The sequence below is a fragment of the Syngnathus leptorhynchus genome, chromosome 3 (assembly GCF_054491065.1).
Source record: "Syngnathus leptorhynchus isolate UIUO chromosome 3, UIUO_Slep, whole genome shotgun sequence".
NCBI classification, from domain to species: domain Eukaryota; kingdom Metazoa; phylum Chordata; class Actinopteri; order Syngnathiformes; family Syngnathidae; genus Syngnathus; species Syngnathus leptorhynchus.
The window spans coordinates 13,858,861-13,876,184 of record NC_141197.1 but is presented as its reverse complement, the minus strand read 5'-3'; the positions used below and the strand labels follow the sequence as shown (position 1 = coordinate 13,876,184).

The following is a 17,324-nucleotide window of genomic DNA, read 5'->3' as shown; positions in this document are numbered from 1 at the left end:
TGGTTCAGTTTATAATTTAAGATGATACAAACCTACTTAAAGGTTTTATCCTCCAGCCAAGGTCTGGTGCCTAACTCAATTGCATGTTGTGATAAACACTCCTAATTATTTGTATTTCTTCAGATTGATGTGTGGGGTCATATTGCATGAGGTATACGAGACACAAACAGGAGCACCCCAGGGGGGGGGGTTAATGCCCCCAATTTTCCAGGTGGTTGTTTTGAATCGATCATACAAATGACTATCCCTTGACGACCAATGTTTTGTTGCCCTCATATACGTATTAGTCAACTAATTCATTTAGTCTGCCGCTGGCATTTAACCAAGAGGGAAACGCTCAATGAACAAATGGAAAGATTGAAGATCATAAGAATAAGAGCAAAATAAAATCATATTTCTAATCAACTTCTAGACCTGTCAAAAAGTAAACATTATTTCTTGAGGCAAAATAAGGTTATGTGCATAAAGTGGTAGAAATGAGATTGTTGTGTTTATCAGTCTATATTGTATAATATTCTGCCTGAAGGGGCAGACTGTAATCACACAGCAGGCGTGCATGTGGTGGCCAATGAGCCTGATAATGGAAACCTTGAGAAACTAAATTAGAAGACGCTTTATTTAGCACACAAGTGAGAAATTATATTAAGCGTCACTGAAGTGTGTTTTGGTTGAGCACCACTCAACGTTAAGCGATAATAGTTTGTCAAGCGGAGCAAGTACCGCCACTACGTTTCTTTTCAAAGTTCATCTTCTATAATTGGATGTATCCAAGCAGTGCATAATGAAGATCGGACTTTTTGCAAGATTTCTTTTTTGGGTTTTTTATTTAGGTGTCAGTTGTGCTCATTTCAAACAGATTTTCTTCCAAATCAAAAACAAGAAGTAAACTGGATGCTGATGCTAAAAACAACCATAACGCTAAAGCATTGTGATGCATAACTCACAAAATTAGAGAACAAAAAGTCTTTGCAATCACTGTGAGGCACACGGGCTAAAACTACTGTGCTGCCTGAACATTAAAATGTCAGCTAGTGCCTGCTCACTTAATACATTTTATGATGTTCCCAATTTGCCCCTACTGCAGATTTTTTCACTTTTCATGATTTCCTATGGGGAAATTTATCCTGAAAAATGGACTTTGTTGATTTTTGGATGGTCCTCTGTAGGTTCCTAAAACACAATTAAAGTGATTTAAGTTTTAAAATGTTTGTCAAGAGTTCAGTAAAAAAAACTCTTATTCTTAATTGTATGAGAATATATTAATTTTAGATAATGAAAATCATTGATTGATTGATTGATTGATTGATTGATTGATTGATTGATTGATTGATTGATTGATTGATTTGTGAGGCTGACTCAACAATAGGCCATACATTGTGACAGCTCAAAAATAATAATGGTGTCTTTCTCACAGACACATATTCAGATAGCTACTAAGCCCCCCAGATCCGGTCGTCAGAAAGTACATTTTCAATGTTTTGACATTCTAAATGTCATCATAAAAACAAAATATGAATGTACAGCCATGACTGTAGTGCCCTAATGTCCCCAGGAAAGCACAGCAGACAAGAACATTTGCAGGCTTTATAGCTCTCACGATGCATGAATAATTTCTGTTTTTATGAAACTGATGCAAATGCAACCAACTATCAAACTGTTTTGTTAAATGTATGTTTATCCAGGGAGATAATATGAAAAGAAGATCACATGCTGGGGTCACGTATTGCATGGATTTTGTCCTGTATGTGGGGTCTGTTTAAAATTGTATCCCTGAGTTGTTAGCACACAGCTGCTCATAAATGAAATCCCATTTTCAGTTTCATCCTCTCGAGTGCAGTGACTGTAAAACAGAGCTCCTATTGCTGAGAGTGCTGTGTGGCTAAAATCATGCTACAGAAAAAAAAAAAGAAAAACACTGAACCAGCAAAACTAAAAGAGATGATCAAAAACCACTTGGATTAAGAACGAGTCGCCTTGCTGGCTCTTGAAAAACTCAGTTCCAAATGGCCTTGAGAAATGCTTGAGGGCAGTATATGATGGCCTAAACAAGGTTCATGATTTTTTTTTTTTTTATAGCAGTCATTTTAACAATAAGTATAGCCGTTATCAATGAAAAGGCCATTGTGGAGTAAATTGTAAAGAAAAGACTTTAGCACAGGACTGTTGTTGAAATGCATCAAGTGTAATTGGGTTTCCACGTAGTGTTTGGAAACACAACATAGTGCCACTACAATTAAGCAGTTGTTTTACTCTTTGCTCTGTATTCTTGCCAATCCATTTGTCTTTCTTGACTGTCTGAGCACAACTGTCTGCTATTAAACACCCTGTAAATTAAGTCCCTGTAAGTTAATTGGAACGGACATCAAATATTAATGATCTGATTTAGGATCTTTATAATAAGCATCCAGTTTAAAAGAAAAAAAAAACGTGAAGCAAGACATTTGACATTCAACAGAGAATACAAGGAAATGAAACACACGGACAATTAGAAGCTAAAGCTTTTACAAAGTCTTTCTTTGCATATTGAGCCAGATAAAATGAATCTGATTCCATTTGGCAGCTGATTTTGTCCTCAGGGGAGAGCAGTCAGGTTCTAATATTACATCCATTTTTTAACGCACATTTTCTCTGATGTCAATAAAATATGTATGAGCACATGTATGCCCTCTGAGAAGTCTCTTTTCTTCTACGTCAACTTTTTTCATTCGACATACATTTCAGATCATTTTAATTAAAGCGTGAAGAACTTGGTCATTCAAATCTGATCAGACCTGTGATTAGGACTCCTGGGTTTGTGCTCGCACACTGGAACCTCTGAATACAAATTAAAGAAAGACACTTAAAATGAGGTATTTAAAATAACCACATAGCTTTGCCTTATCTCCGCTAAGCATTATGCAAAACCCATTCCTTAACCATGTTAAGGAATAGCATCTCTGCGGCGTATTTGAACAAAAACTGTGCAGTAACATTTTTAGACAGATAATACAACAATACAGATGCATATATTATTTATCCTCTGCAAGATTTTTTTTTTTTTTTACCGCATCTTACTGAGAAGGTGAGGCACAAGTCTGTATTCCACTGCCTCCAGGTGGCTAAGGCACACGCATCAGATGTAAATGTGATAGAGCAGCGTAAAATGAATTTGTATTTAAAGTGAGTGTGATTTATTTTATGTATATTTCAAATGGTATTATCATCAAAGGTTTTGCCCTGTCCAATTTATTCACCATTATCACTCGAAATTCCCACGGAAAGTTTTCATTTTTGAACATTTTGAACATTTGCAGTCCAAAATACACTTACTGTATTCACGTTTGCAATAGTAGAATTAGATCCCGCTTCAAAGTCTGCAGGAATTGTACAATTTTGGCTACAAATGCAGAGCTGGAAAAGCAGCTTGGCTCCATCTGAGCTGCTGGGCTGCAAAAAAGTCCATTGAGGTGAGACTTTGTATTGGCCCAAATCTTGCACCTTGGAAAGGATGAAAAAAAAATGTCCATCTTGATGCCCCTCAGACAGCACATATTTTAGTTTTTGTTCTCGTTTACAATGAACTGAAGTGTGTGTTCGACGCCGTCATATATTTTACAATGCTGAGCAAAAATATGAAAAGCACTCATGTTGCAGTGGAGTTGTGCAACACTGCAGCCAAAAGAATAAAACTCAAGTTTTGATATGAATTCTGGCAGACGAGAGACGACTAGGTGAAGCTTGATTAAGATAATTAAAATAATTGAAGCTTAATAGGGATAATGATAATAATGAGAAAAAAATACCTGTTTTTAGATAATTGGACAATTTTCCAAGCTGGTGCTTTTAGGCTGGAACAAGATAACACCTTTTTTAAATCAAAACTATTTGTGTCCATTAACCTCTGAAATAAGTCCAAGGATACAAGTGAAATATCTCACGTCTCAAGATCCGTCACGCTGCTGTCATCTTTGCTCCTGGGTAGGAAGTGCCAGTGAAAGGACACAGAAAAATACACTGCGTATTCAATTCCAGTACAGGTACCTCAAACATCAACCAAATTAAATATATTTATACTTGTTACTACCCACCAATGTCTGACGAACTCATAAGTACACGAACATGACTTATTGGAGTTGTGCAATTTGCACAAACATCTAAAATATATGAACACTGTTGATGAAATTTTCCTTACCCTGTAAAAGACGACCTTTTACCGGAGAACATTGTAGGCCGGAAGCTCCTGGAATCATGGAGTTCAATTTCACTTCCAGTACAAGTCAGCCCACACCTTAGATTGATAGTTTCCCAGGAAAGGATCGGGGGGGGTCACTAATCATAGCCTCCCAACCATGTATGTGTGTGTGTCACAAGTCTTCAGACAAGCTGAGTGTGTCGGCGCTGGAAAACAATTAACCCCCCTATTCTTTACCTCCACCTGGAGGCATCATCACACGCCGCTTCTGCTGCTTCACGCAGTCTACAGAAAATGCATGTGCGCTGTGTGTTGAAGCTGCTTTCCTGGAGTTAAGTACAAATTGAACATATTTAAACCAACTGCAATTTCACTTGATTGACTGTGACTACATGCTTCATTTTCTCACTTCAGTTGTTTGGAAATTGACAGCAATTAAAAAAAAAAAAGCCACATTATTTACTTATACTCTGGAATTACAATATTAATTCTTATGATAAATGTCACTCTGATGGAGTTGTTTTGGCATCAAAAGAAAATCAATTCAAAAATCCTTGTGTGATGTTTGGTTTATGATGAGGATTTTTTTTTTTCACAAATGTCAAAAATAATGAGGTAGTTAATCATAAGATCTGCTCTCCCTGACTTTGTATCTCACTGTGCTGCCAGACACACACATGGACACACACACACACATTGAAGAGCTCAAATCACCTACAATCTATATGTTCAAAAGATCGAACAGGTAAATTTACACTAAAGGCTAACTTGCCATATGCCCCCCTGATGGCTGGCTGTTTCGTTTCTCAGTTTTTTTTCTTTCTTTTTACAGTACATCTTAATAACACCACTGGCAAACTCATTTGCCTTCTTGTTCAAACTTACAACATAACTTGTTAGGTTAATTAAGGTTAACGATGGAGACATCTTGGTTCTGGGCCTGATATTTTACGTTATTTCCTATTTGGGAAAATAAATCTGAGCAAAAGGTCAACCGGCAACATGGGACATATAGAAATTGTGTTTGACCTTTCCACAGTGACGCTAAGTGATGCTTTACATCCGTCATGAGCACATGTAGGAGCAATCATTCCATGCAGCTAATTTAACAGGTGGCAGCCCTGACAAACCACAAAATAAAAATCAACAAATATATAAATAAGATATCTCAATGAGCTTAAGTCAATTTATGTTAATTAGCTTGACTTCATTACACGATTAATCCTCTCAAATGGGCAAAGTGGTGTTATGTTTTGTTTGTACTGTCTTAGGATGCTTAAGTGTTCAAATTAACTTTCCAAATATAGTTCTTTGCCCTATAAAGAGTGACATAACGCTTGTAAAATGAAGCCTTGCGCATTTGTGGCATTAAAGGTTAATGCTTGTCGTGATTATGCACCATCTGGTGCAGAGGTGTCAAGCTTTATTTATTTATTTATTTATTTATTTATTTATTTATTTATCTACAGCAGGCTGCATGATAGCGTTGGGAAATGCAAAGAAAATATACAGTGGGTTTTTAGTTTCGGAATGAACTTGGAAGATGAGGAGCTTTTTTCAAATTGAATATTTATTCAGTGGAGGAAGAGGGTTAGGTGGAAAGGGCGGAAAAGTGGGAATTCTCTAAATGTGTAAAATAATGTCCTGAATTTTGTAAATATTTGAAAGTTTGAATGAGTTGAGTCAATCCGTGAGAATAAGGGGTGTCTTCCTCACACAGGCAGTAACATTTATAAGATAAAAATTGCTTAATATTTATTTCTCAATACTATTTTTTAATTAATATTGCTATCACTACCACGTGTCTTTTGTTTGTGCATTATTTACTCATCCATTTAATTGATTCTTAAGTATCGTTTTCAAAATGTTACCGGAAGTCGACGTGACGTCATTTCCATTGCGCGAAACTCATTTTACATGGCGCGCCAAAGCAAACTGCAGTATGACAAATGTCGATGTAAAACAAAACTCAATCTCGTCAACAAGATTCAGTTTTCTTGAATTGCGTTGTCGGTAAAAGTACAAAGTTAACCGGCGCCGACCGGACGTTAGCGATGGTGGCTAACTTAACAAGGAAGTAACCATTTGTGATGATCGCTTAGACGACCTTTGACCAACATGAACAGAACCAAACTGAAGATTCCCAAGGTGAGTTTAACGTTGCTGCTATCAATATCAAGCTCACACTTGTAATCGCCTTGGTGTATTAGTGCTTTTGTAAAGAAAGGCTAAATAGGTGCTACTATGCTCATTTCTTAGTGATAGAAAACTTTCTATTTCAATCTTCCTCAGGTGTCACCAGGACAGAGAGCCATCTCTACTTTCTTTACCTCTGGAAACAAGGTGCATATTGCTGTGTTTATACTGAAACATTAACACAAATTCATTTTATTACTATTAGTTGAGGTCAGGGGTGTCAAACTCATTTTTTTTCCGCGGGCCGGATTGTAGTCATAGCTTCTTTCGAAGGGCCATTATGACTGTCAACCCAAATAAATGTATGAGCACCTCATATTATATACAGTAAAAGCTACAAAACAAACTGACAACTCGTTTTCAAATCAGACGAGTAAAAATATATAAAAAGATCTTAAAAGTGAAGACAATTTGCAATTGTAGTAATAACATGAATTTGATGCACAATTTGTCTTCACGGGCTACTTAAAATTATGTCGTATCTGGCCCCCGGGCCTTGAGTTTGACACCTGTGGTTTAGGTATTCTGTAAAGTTTACAAGTTCAAGCAATACTCATTTACTTTAACAGAAATTGAACTTGTTGAAGGAACAATCAAATGCTTTTTTATGCATTCATCCACTTTCTGTCGACATGGTTATTTCGCTGGATGTGAGTGATATCTCTCACGGTTCATCTCGTGTCAAAAGCTTTGTTAAACACCAGTAAGCCTTTGTTGTACATGGACAGTAAATATTGTAAGACCATTATGTTTGATTATTGGTTGTGTCTTGAACTATACTTTCAGGCTTTTCGTCCTAAGTCACCAGGAACAAGCTCTGTGCTTTGCAAGACGGATGTGCAGGTGCAAAATGGAGGTGTCGTTCCCAATGAAGTATACTCTCCCTTAAAGAGAAGCGTCCTGGGGGATATTGAAAACTTTCCCCCATCCTCTCCAGACCAGGTTCCCGAAACCCCGAGTAGTCAGATGATTGCTGATGTTAAAGTGCTGAGCCTTGAGCCAAAAACAGAATCATCTACTTTGTGGAATCCTGTCCACTTGTCCCCTGTCTGTCAAAGTCCTCGCTCCAAAAGGCTGAGTGTCATGTCAGACAGTGAAAGCATGAACTGTGGCTCATTCAAAAGGTTCTTCAGTCCTGAAGATCTCCCTGAAACAAAGAGGCCAAGAACTGCTAACGCATTGGAACACAGCCCCAAGGAAGAAGACACACATGGGAGAGAGACTGTTTTTACTGCTATAATTGAGCAGAAGAAGACAGAAAGCAAAAGCGTAGTGATCCATGCGCACACTCCTGATGTACAAATTGACACACTTGCAGCACAGACAAATATAGAGGAAGGAGAGGCTGACGCAGTGGAGAAAGAGACAAAAACAGCCTCGGAATCTTCAGATGTGGCCGAGCGCAAACTGAAATCATCCGACGAGAAGCCAGCAGAAGGTGCGCCTTAAAATAATTGTTGATGGTTATGTTTTACATGCAATAACGCTCTATTTTCTGATAAATAAGGTGAAAATGGGACCACGTCAGCATTTGAAGAGGATCTGGAAGAAAGCTGGTTCACACAGCAGATCGAGCCAAGTGAATGTCCCGTCCCCAAGGAGAAAACCTGGTAATGCCGCGTTGACACCACAGTCTGGTCTTCGTAAAAGTAGCGCCGTGTGGAATTTTCAGCACTTTTTCTTTCCGTATTCAACTCTTGATCTATTTGTCACGTTTTATCATCATATCCAGTCAGTGATTTTGTTTATCTCTGCAGGAAGTTACCAGATCACCTGATCCTCTGTGGAGGTCTAAACAACCGCTACTATGTTTTAAATGTGGAGGAGAGCCCTGATCAAAAAATCCTGACCATCACACACTCCAGATCTCTGCAACCCACCGAGACGTGTCTGCTGAAAGACGGGTGGTAGGGCGTCCTCCACCACTCTTGCACGTTTAGCTTTCCAAAATGATTTTGACAATTCCATTTCCTTCCTATTTTTTTTCCTCCAGGGAGATGACGCCTGTTGGTTGTGGCGACGTGGTCCACCTGGAGGGCAACGCTGACGCTGGGTCCTGGGTGGTGGACCAAGAACACGGACTGCTGGTTTTACTGCCAGACTGTCTCGTTTCAGGCACCAGCATCTCCAACTCCATTCGCTGTATGAGGCGGGCAGTGCTTGGGGAGATGTTTAAGGTTAAATTTTATTTTACTTTGGAATTCATTTTATTATTATTATTATTATTATTCCAAATGAACATTATTTCGAAAAAAGACGAGAATCGTTTTCATTTCAAGCTTTGGTTGATTACATAAAATGATTTGACAGGCCAATTAGGTTGGCACCCCACGAGTTTGATGTTTTAATCTGATCTCACATTCTTTGCTCTCCACTTTATCTTGTCCTCTGCTGCTTTATCGGGGCAAGTAGAGTTTTGACGGCGGCTCCAAGCAGATGCTGAACGGCACCATCGTCCACGAAGTGTTCCAGAGAGCAGCCACAGCGAAAGATTTCTCTCTGGGCACTTTGTCGACCATGGCTGAGGAGGCTCTGCACAGTCCCCAGTACCTTGGGGACATGTAAGTTTTTTTTTTTCCCCCTAGCCTACAAAAGTATGACATGAGATAGTAAAATAGAAAAGTCTCACTCTGATGTGTGTAGGTACAGTTTAGGTGTAACCCAGAATGAGATGAAGCAGGAGCTGCATGATTACCTGCCCTCATTGGAACTCTGGGCAAAGGAATACCTCAACTCGCCAACATCAAAAGCCATCAGCCTCAAAATGTGACTATGCAACATTAAACAAAAAATCCTTTATTTTAGAATTCTTGATGTCCCTTTTAAATTTGTCTATTTGGTTTTGGTTGTGACTTCAGCCCAAGAAATAGCGGAGTGGTAGCAGGAAGAACACATGACTCTGCCACCGCTACGATTGCAGAGTTGGCCGACATCGAAGAGAACGTTTGGTCGCCGCGATTCGGCCTCAAAGGCAAGATTGATTTGACGGCACGGGTTCGAATCCATAGGACCCCAAACGTTAGCCAAAAATCTTCTGAAGTGATGACTATCCCCTTGGAGCTGAAAACTGGAAGGGAGTCCAACTCGATAGAACATCGCAGTCAGGTTGGTAGAAACTGTTTGGTATTGAAACATTTCACACAGTCGTGATTTCAAAAGGTTCACGTGGAGTCTTGTCTGTGCCAAGGTGATTCTGTACACGCTGATGACGTTGGAGAGATACAATCCCGCAGCCGGTTTCCTGCTTTACCTGAAGACTGGAAAACTGCATCCTGTTGTGGCCAGCCACATGGACCGCAGAGGTACTGTTTGTGACGTGACGCACTCTTTCACCCCCAAAAATGAAGATTGTTTCTTGAACACATTCCATTTTATATACTGTTAGTCAAGCAAATCCTCAAATGTATTACAATACAATGACAATGTACAGGCAAGGTATGTTTTTTGCTCAATTACACCATAGCCTTGGGCAAAGGGATGTTGGAGGCGAACGATAAATTGCCACTTCCTCTCTGGCTTTGTCAAGACTCGACTAAGCTGATTTCACGCTCGCAATTTTCTTCCAGTCCATGATTTGAATCAAGATCACCGCAGGGCAGGCGGCAAGCAGTCTTAACCACTTGACCGTGGCTGCCCCAATATGAGGCTTGAAAATTACAAAATGTCTGATCCCACTAAAATTTCTAGAGGTAGGCAAGGCTGGAAAAAGCATCATTTGTTTTTGTTCACCATAGAATTGCTGAAGCTGAGGAACACCATGGTCCATTATGTGCACAACTGCGTGCAGAAGAGCTTGCAAGGAAGTCACCTGGCCCGACTTCCCGACATGGTGATGGACAAAAAGACCTGCCATTATTGCCCTCAAAGAAGAAACTGTGCTCTGTATGAAAGGTACACACACCAGTACATCCATACTTGCAAAGTTCTTCTCCATCTATCTTGGATGACTTCATTGTCGTCTGTTCACCAGGGTGTTGGAAGGCACATCCACAGATCTCAGTGATGACTTTATGCAGCTGGAGACAGGTCACCTGACCGCCACGCACTTGGACTATTTCGCCCACTGGCTGCTGCTGTGCAGCCTCGAGGCCGCCAGCATGGAGGCCAGGAATGGCCGAAAGCGTGTGTGGCTTCAGACGCCCGAGGAAAGGTAACAAGGCTTCTCTGTTGGCACGATGTTAAAAAAACAAGGTAACACAAAAAGAGCAGAAGTCCCCAAGGTTGTATCTGTTCTTTACTTTCCACCAATGATGGATATATGGATGGATGACAGTGGACCGGCATATTGGATTAAACTCCGAATAACATTCCCCCAGCGAGAAGAGAGGAAGTTGCATCGGGAACCTTCATCTGATCGGCTCCGCAAGCGTGCAGCCATCGGGTGTTTTCCTTCATCATTTCCAGCGGGGGAACGAGACGCACGACTCAAGCAGTTGCGGCCTGGCCAGCGGGGATCGCGTCGTCCTTAGCGACCAGCGAGGTCGTTTCATCGCCCTGGCAACAGGCTACCTCTGTGATGTAAGCAAGACTTCCATCAGTTGTACCTTGGACAGGTGAGGACATATCTGTGTGTCTATCTATATCTTTGAGGACATATTGTTCCAGTATGGCCTCCAGTCAAATAAGAGTCGATTGTCTGTCGCCAGGGATCTGTCAAAGCTCATTGAGGAAACGTTTCGATTGGATGCTGACGAAGGAGTGATGGGTCTCAGCACTCATCTCACCAATCTCTCCAGGCTGATGGAAAGCAGTCAAGACAGGTCGATTTGTGTATTTTGCAGTACATTTTGTTCACCTGACTTGTCTCCTGAAACGTTTTTTTTTTTTTTGTTTGCGCAGTAATCGTCTGAGGGAATTGGTTGTGGATCATCGTTCTCCGGAGTTTATTTCCAATCTCAGTGACGTCCTACCTAGAGAAGCCAAAGAAACGGTGGCAAACATCCTCAAAGGTTTTCTTTCCTGTCTTCTCTATGGATGAACATATTCTAAAATGACGTATAAACAGATTTTTTTTTTTTTTATGTAATCATTTTCACTTCACATTGGCAGGTCTCAACAAGCCCCAGAAACAGGCCATGAAAAAGGTGCTGCTGTCTAAAGACTACACACTGATTGTCGGCATGCCCGGCACAGGCAAAACCACCACCATCTGCACCCTGGTATCTTTACGAACCCTCTTAAAAACATGAAGAATAATACCTTACTCACGACTTCTCTTCCTTGCAGGTTCGCATCTTGCACGCGTGCGGCTTTAGCGTTTTGCTGACCAGTTACACCCACTCTGCTGTCGACAACATCCTGTTAAAGCTGAAGCGCTTCCAAGTTGGCTTCCTGCGTCTTGGCCAAGGGCAGAAGGTTGGCTTTACCGTCGGACTGTACATTGACCAAAATGTTCGTTAGAAACATAACAGATTTTTTCCTCTCCCCAGGTTCACCCTGACATCCTTCCATACACGGAGGAAAGCGTCAGGAAGAAAGGAGTCCACACACTGTCAGAACTGGAGCAGCTTTATAACAAAGAAGTGAGCCACTTTGATTTTTCTCTCACCAGTATTGCTGAGCTTTAAGCTGATGAGATTTTTTTTCCCTCCTTCTCCTTAGCTGGTAGTGGGAACAACTTGCATGAGTATCAAGCATCCCATTTTCACAAGACGTCGCTTTGACTTCTGCATTGTGGATGAAGCGTCGCAGATCAGCCAGCCCATCTGCTTGGGCCCGCTGTTCTACGCCAACAGGTTTGTCCTGGTTGGCGACCACCAGCAACTGCCCCCAATTGTGCATCATCAGGAAGCAAGGTACTGTTTTTAAAAGAACCATCATCTTTTATCCCACTTTTTTTTTTGTCTTACTACACTCATGACTTATTCTTTCAATTCAAAAAGGGAAACTCGGAGAATCATTGGAAACTACTTCTTAAGCTCAGAAATAGCCGTTTTTGTTTTTTTTACCAGGTCGCGAGGGATGGATGAGAGTCTGTTCAAACGACTCGAGTGCCATAATGAAGCTGTGGTCCACCTCAATGTCCAGTACCGCATGAACAGGTACACCTTACCTCTTGCCCGCAGCGTCACTTTGACCTGTGTTCTTCACAGCCGTTGTAAAAATGGAAATTAATTGTGACTGTCACCAAAGATTCAAGTTCTTTCAATGACTAATCCAAGTGGCTGTATTTCCTACTTCCAGGCAGATCATGTCCTTGAGCAACTGTTTGATGTATGACGGCCGCTTGGAATGCGGCTCGGAGAGGACGGCGTCGGCTCTCCTCTCGCTGCCCTCGCTAACGTCTGTCCTGTCGGAGCTCGCTTTTCTACCTGGCGTGCGCCTCCAGCAGGATCTGGAGTGGATACAGGCCATGTTGTTACCTAGCAAACCTGTTTGCTTCCTGGATTGCTCGGTGGTATGTAGGGAATACACCTCGCGTCCTGTTGTAATGTTACTCGGTTCAAAAAAATGGCCTCTTTCCCGAAAGGTGCCAGCTTTGGAGTCGATGGTACAAGGTGGTATAAGCAATCGTACTGAGGCGGCCATCATTCACCTCCTTCTGTCAATACTGATAAAGGTAAGCATGCAGGGCTCATGACAATAAAGCAGCTCAATTAATTCTTCTCTCGACCAAACCTGGGTTGCATTTCTCTCTCTCTCTCAGGCCGGTTGTAAGGCCACTGACATAGGCGTCATCGCCCCCTACAGACAACAACTGAAGACTGTCTCGACTCTGCTGAAATCATCTGCGTTTAGCGGCGTGGAGGTGAACACGGTCGACAAATATCAAGGACGGGACAAGAGTGTCATCGTGCTCTCATTTGTCCGGAGTACCACTGAAGAAGAAAATGTGTGTTTCTATTGTGACGCCTCTCTTGGACAGAGGTGACCTTCGAGCTGACCTGTTTTTGTTACTTCCCAGCTGGGAGAGCTGTTGAAGGACTGGCGCCGCCTGAACGTTGCCATCACCAGGGCCAAACACAAGCTGCTCATGGTGGGCTCTGCGTCCACGCTCAGACGATACAACCCCGTTGAGAAACTACTTGGTCATCTGGAGCAGGAGAACATGATATCCTTTGTCCTCTCTCTGAGAACATTTTGGTGCCACCCCGCCACAGTTTACGTTCATGAGCAAAGCACTTGTCATAGTTTTATTATTGTTCCTAATGGTTTTTGGAATAGTACTGAAAATCTCAACATGGGTCCTCCAGAATTGATCACTTCAGTCCTTATAAATGAGCTACTGCCATCCCAAAAGCACCAACATTTATTACACATTTTTATTCAATTTCATATGTGCATAAACAATAGCATTAAGAAACACTAGACTTTATTGGTGTTTTTTTTGTCTTTACTGTAATCTTGGTTCTTTGTTTCTTTAGAGACTACAATTCTCTCGTTTTGGGTTTACGGTATAACAGTACTTGAGATTAATTCTATTTCTCATTAATTAAAAATTTGTGTATGAGACAGACTCATGAATTCATAAGCTATTAGTTGATTATAACCACAATCTGTTCATTTTTGATTCATTGTGAATCTCGCAAGTTTGATCTAATCAAAACGCAAAACCTCCATCCATGCACTTGTCATTTCAAAGATGTCCATTCTTTCTGCTGTCTTGACCCTCCTTAACTAACGTCACATAATCCAGCTCCCTCCGTCGGCCCACAAAGCCTTTCCCATGATGCTCCTGTGATCACCTCGACGTCAGCAGCAATCTAACGCCTCCTCGCCAGTAACAAATGTCTTTACAGTACCTTGCATCTTCAATAAAAAAAAAAAAGGTTACTGTACATAGTATATATTTGTGCTCACAACCGTGAATCGTTTTTAGTCAACTAATTTAACTGGGTAATGTAATTTTTTTTTTTTTTACGACGTGATTACCCCCGTTAACCTGACACTATTTCATACTTGAATACATTTGAGTGAAACACTCATCTGTAAAAATGTCAAAGTGTTGTACAGTAACCGTATAATTTAATTTTGGTCATTTAAATGGTACAAATGAAATTGCTAACGAGGAAGGGCAATAAGAACTGACATGCTTTAGGTTCAACTTGAAGGTTTAATTAAGTCAAACATCTAATGTGATGATAATTAAGATTACTGACAATGTATTTCTACAAAACATTTTTTTTTACCTTTCTGCCCATTCTTGTATAATTGGGTCTTCTGTAATTTTATCTGCGCTTTTGTCTTTTTTTTGTGTCACCTATTTGAATAATAAAATGTTTGATCAATACATGACCTTTGATATTATGAATAAAGACAAGAATTGGTACAATGCAACACAGTTCCTTCAGGGTAAATACATTCCTCTTTACAATGTGATTGTTCCCTGCAGCACAGTGACGCTCTTCCCCGCAATGTTAAGTCTTCCATCTTCTCTCACCTCGAGTTGCAGCTCTCCACCTCGCCCAGAACACTGGAACGCTACACACACACCAGGATGAAGAAAGAAGTTAACGTCAACACGGTGAGGTGACGACCATATATGTGAAATAACATTTTTTTGTTCAATTAATGACCAAGCATTTTCTTCTTTCCCAGTTCTTCGGACCAGTAACTTGCCAGTACGGTGTGTGCAGAACCTGCAAGTGCAAAAGTAGGTGCCATTTTATAGAACACTAGACATCTTTGAATACACACTGTAAAAAGTCAAAGACTAAGTCTGGCAGCAGTCATGACAAATGTATATTGGCGTCAGAAGAAACCTGACCGCAGACGGGATCCTCCGGAATTCCATTCCAAGGGGAAAAATATCTGGAGTAGAAGTCGTATCTTGGCTGGCCATCTGGAGACCCTTAAATCAAGCATACGTGGATTTTACAATAGAGAGGACGACCATGCTTTGAAAGAGTTTGCAATCCTCAAAAGACTGGTTACTATCAAAAACAAAACCGGCAGACAGTTGATATGGACTTGATTGTTTGTTGAATGCAAAAACTCACTGATCTCCAACAAACGTTTTAAATTCAGCCACAGGCTATTTGTTCAATCTGAGATTGTGATTAGCATATTTTACTGAGTAAAAGTACAAAACACAACAGGTCAGGTTAAGAGATTAAAGATACCTTTCATGGTGACTATGAGGCCTTTGACTCGTCCACTCTTGTCGCTGCTTAACAGGGCATCAGGTTTGACTTGAAGACTGGTGAGCACTGACCTGGAAGCAAATATTTGTGTCTCCAATATGCACCAACCATATTAATTTTGCTACTTCAGCAATACCAGAACTTCAAGCCTGTTTTATGGAGGTTGCTCAGTTTGGTTGATTGCAGTGACAACGTTTGCGTGAGTGTGTGAAGATTGGAACCTGTCGCAGGTGTCCTCCAGTCGGAGCAGCAGTTTTTTAGTGTTGGCGCTAAAATAAACATCCTGGACTGGGTGGTCTCCGACTGAAGCCTGAAGGACACACAACATGAACACATCCAAAAGAAAACTACAGTGACAGATGTTTGTTTTACTCACCTTGATAAGATCTGTAAATTGATCAAGAACCTAAAGTAAGGGAATTATATATTTGTGTTTGTATTAGCTTTTTATTGAGAAATAGTGTCACATTGAGACAAATGATTTCTTGCTATTTTTCTGACCATCTTTTCGTGTATGTTACAGACTACTTTTTATTTTTTTAATTTCATGTGAATTCTATTAATCTTCCAGCCATCCATTTTCAGAAATTACAATGATCTTTTCCAATAGTGTACCTGCTTGGTGGGTGGGTTGAGGGGAAAATCCATCACTAAATCCTCTCCCTGCTGTACAACAGACAGATCACCACTTCTTGTCTCAAACACCACAGTAGAATTCAAATTTTCTGAAAGGGCAGCAAAATATCCCAACAATAATTCTAAGAGAATGTAATAATATCAGTGCTATTGGATGATTTTTATAAGTGTCACTGTGTGCTTGATGTAAAGGAAGGCTCAAGTTGGCAATGAGGGGGGGAAAAAAAGTATCTTACGCTTGTGCTTGAAGAGCACAGCAGCAGAAGCCAGAGTGGCGTGACCGCACAGATTGACCTCTGTGGTCGGCGTGAACCATCGGAGACAGAATCTCGAACCTGTCCAAAAACAAACATCATTGAATACTAGAAAGTAATCATACTGGCACATTAAAAAGAAATACAATGACATACTTACTTTTAAATGATTAATAATTAATAAATGAATAATTAATCACATGCATAAACAAATCCTGAGCTATGATTCATAATGTGTTTTAATTATTTTGTTGCCAAATGCTAATCTGTACCTGTGAAGTCATGAATTCATGTTTTGTCTTTAGAGTTCAATGAAACAATTTTTTGCATCTGACCCTTTGTGAAATCCACAGAAGGCTTGACAGCGGTGACGAAGGCCGTCTCTGATAAGTTTATCTCTGCTGCTATCTTCTGATACAATTCATCGTGCAGCTCCTAACAGCAAAAAAGAACTCAAATTCTACAATTGTCGACAATGATATGATCAAAAAATCTAATTTTCTTTCAAGTTTCTATCATAATGCCACTCACGTGGTTTAAAAGACAAACAGCTGCTGGGTTCCCTTTAAATGGCAAATTGGTAAAGGCATCCACTATAAAAATGGGAATCTCCATTGTGAATGTGCAAAACCGATCCAACAGACCTTTTATGTTTTCTTGGACTTTGACCTGGGCTGTTTGGTCTCACTAGTCATGGGTGTCACGTGCACAAAGAACATTGGACCTATTAAATCATTTTCTCAGGGCCCCTGTCTTCTCATAATTTAGCATGTGTGAAATTTGGACCTGTTAAGTTGTACACAAAGCTGATGCACTTGCGGGAAGCCATGTCCTTTTCTGCTGCATGACTGGAGGGAAACAGGTGTACACAGGTTTATTGTTTCTCGTGCCTTAAAGTGGAAAAGCATGTTCTGCCTGTCATGTCACGGGGTTTTAGGCCTAATAAGCAATAACCTAATCTAAAATACAAAAAAAAAAGTTTTT

The 17,324-nt window shown here is 40.5% G+C and overlaps 2 protein-coding genes across 4 annotated transcripts; one reads left to right on the top strand and one right to left on the bottom strand.

Moving 5' to 3' along the window:
• The first annotated feature begins 6,058 nt into the window (after window positions 1-6,058).
• dna2 (DNA replication helicase/nuclease 2) lies at window positions 6,059-14,644 on the top strand. Its single transcript, XM_085908627.1, has 25 exons — window positions 6,059-6,319; window positions 6,464-6,514; window positions 7,154-7,805; window positions 7,875-7,977; window positions 8,125-8,274; window positions 8,361-8,544; window positions 8,780-8,928; window positions 9,011-9,133; window positions 9,226-9,472; window positions 9,555-9,669; window positions 10,102-10,258; window positions 10,338-10,517; window positions 10,684-10,920; window positions 11,014-11,127; window positions 11,207-11,316; window positions 11,417-11,526; window positions 11,594-11,722; window positions 11,797-11,889; window positions 11,969-12,162; window positions 12,319-12,408; window positions 12,551-12,764; window positions 12,837-12,926; window positions 13,014-13,199; window positions 13,272-13,421; window positions 13,998-14,644. The coding sequence occupies exons 1-25, from the start codon at window positions 6,290-6,292 to the stop codon at window positions 14,046-14,048; spliced, it is 3,909 nt and encodes a 1,302-aa protein (XP_085764753.1). The 5' UTR covers window positions 6,059-6,289; the 3' UTR covers window positions 14,049-14,644.
• Window positions 13,616-17,022, bottom strand: LOC147059385 (phenazine biosynthesis-like domain-containing protein 1). 3 transcript variants are annotated; one of them, XM_085908637.1, is made up of 10 exons: window positions 16,872-17,022; window positions 16,676-16,775; window positions 16,323-16,421; window positions 16,066-16,175; window positions 15,827-15,856; window positions 15,672-15,760; window positions 15,430-15,521; window positions 15,075-15,158; window positions 14,884-14,946; window positions 13,616-14,788 (listed from the first exon to the last, which is right to left on the bottom strand). In XM_085908637.1, exons 1-10 carry the CDS (start codon window positions 16,953-16,955, stop codon window positions 14,676-14,678), a joined length of 864 nt encoding a protein of 287 aa, XP_085764763.1. In that variant the 5' UTR covers window positions 16,956-17,022; the 3' UTR covers window positions 13,616-14,675. The 3 variants fall into 3 exon arrangements, with proteins under 3 accessions (XP_085764763.1, XP_085764762.1, XP_085764764.1); XM_085908636.1 differs by having other exon boundaries at window positions 15,672-15,856; XM_085908638.1 differs by lacking the exon at window positions 15,827-15,856.
• Window positions 17,023-17,324: the final 302 nt, after the last annotated feature.

Coding starts and splice junctions, on each gene's coding strand:
- dna2 (XM_085908627.1), top strand. CDS start 6,290: ATGAACAGAACCAAACTGAAGATTCCCAAG. Junction 11,723..11,796: donor GTCTTGGCCAAGGGCAGAAG/GTTGGCTTTACC, acceptor TCCTCTCCCCAG/GTTCACCCTGACATCCTTCC. Junction 13,200..13,271: donor GTACCACTGAAGAAGAAAAT/GTGTGTTTCTAT, acceptor GTTACTTCCCAG/CTGGGAGAGCTGTTGAAGGA.
- LOC147059385 (XM_085908636.1), bottom strand. CDS start 16,955: ATGGAGATTCCCATTTTTATAGTGGATGCCTTTACCAATTTGCCATTT. Junction 15,857..16,065: donor TCAACCCACCCACCAAGCAG/GTACACTATTGG, acceptor CCCTTACTTTAG/GTTCTTGATCAATTTACAGA. Junction 15,522..15,671: donor CTGGAGGACACCTGCGACAG/GTTCCAATCTTC, acceptor ATTTGCTTCCAG/GTCAGTGCTCACCAGTCTTC.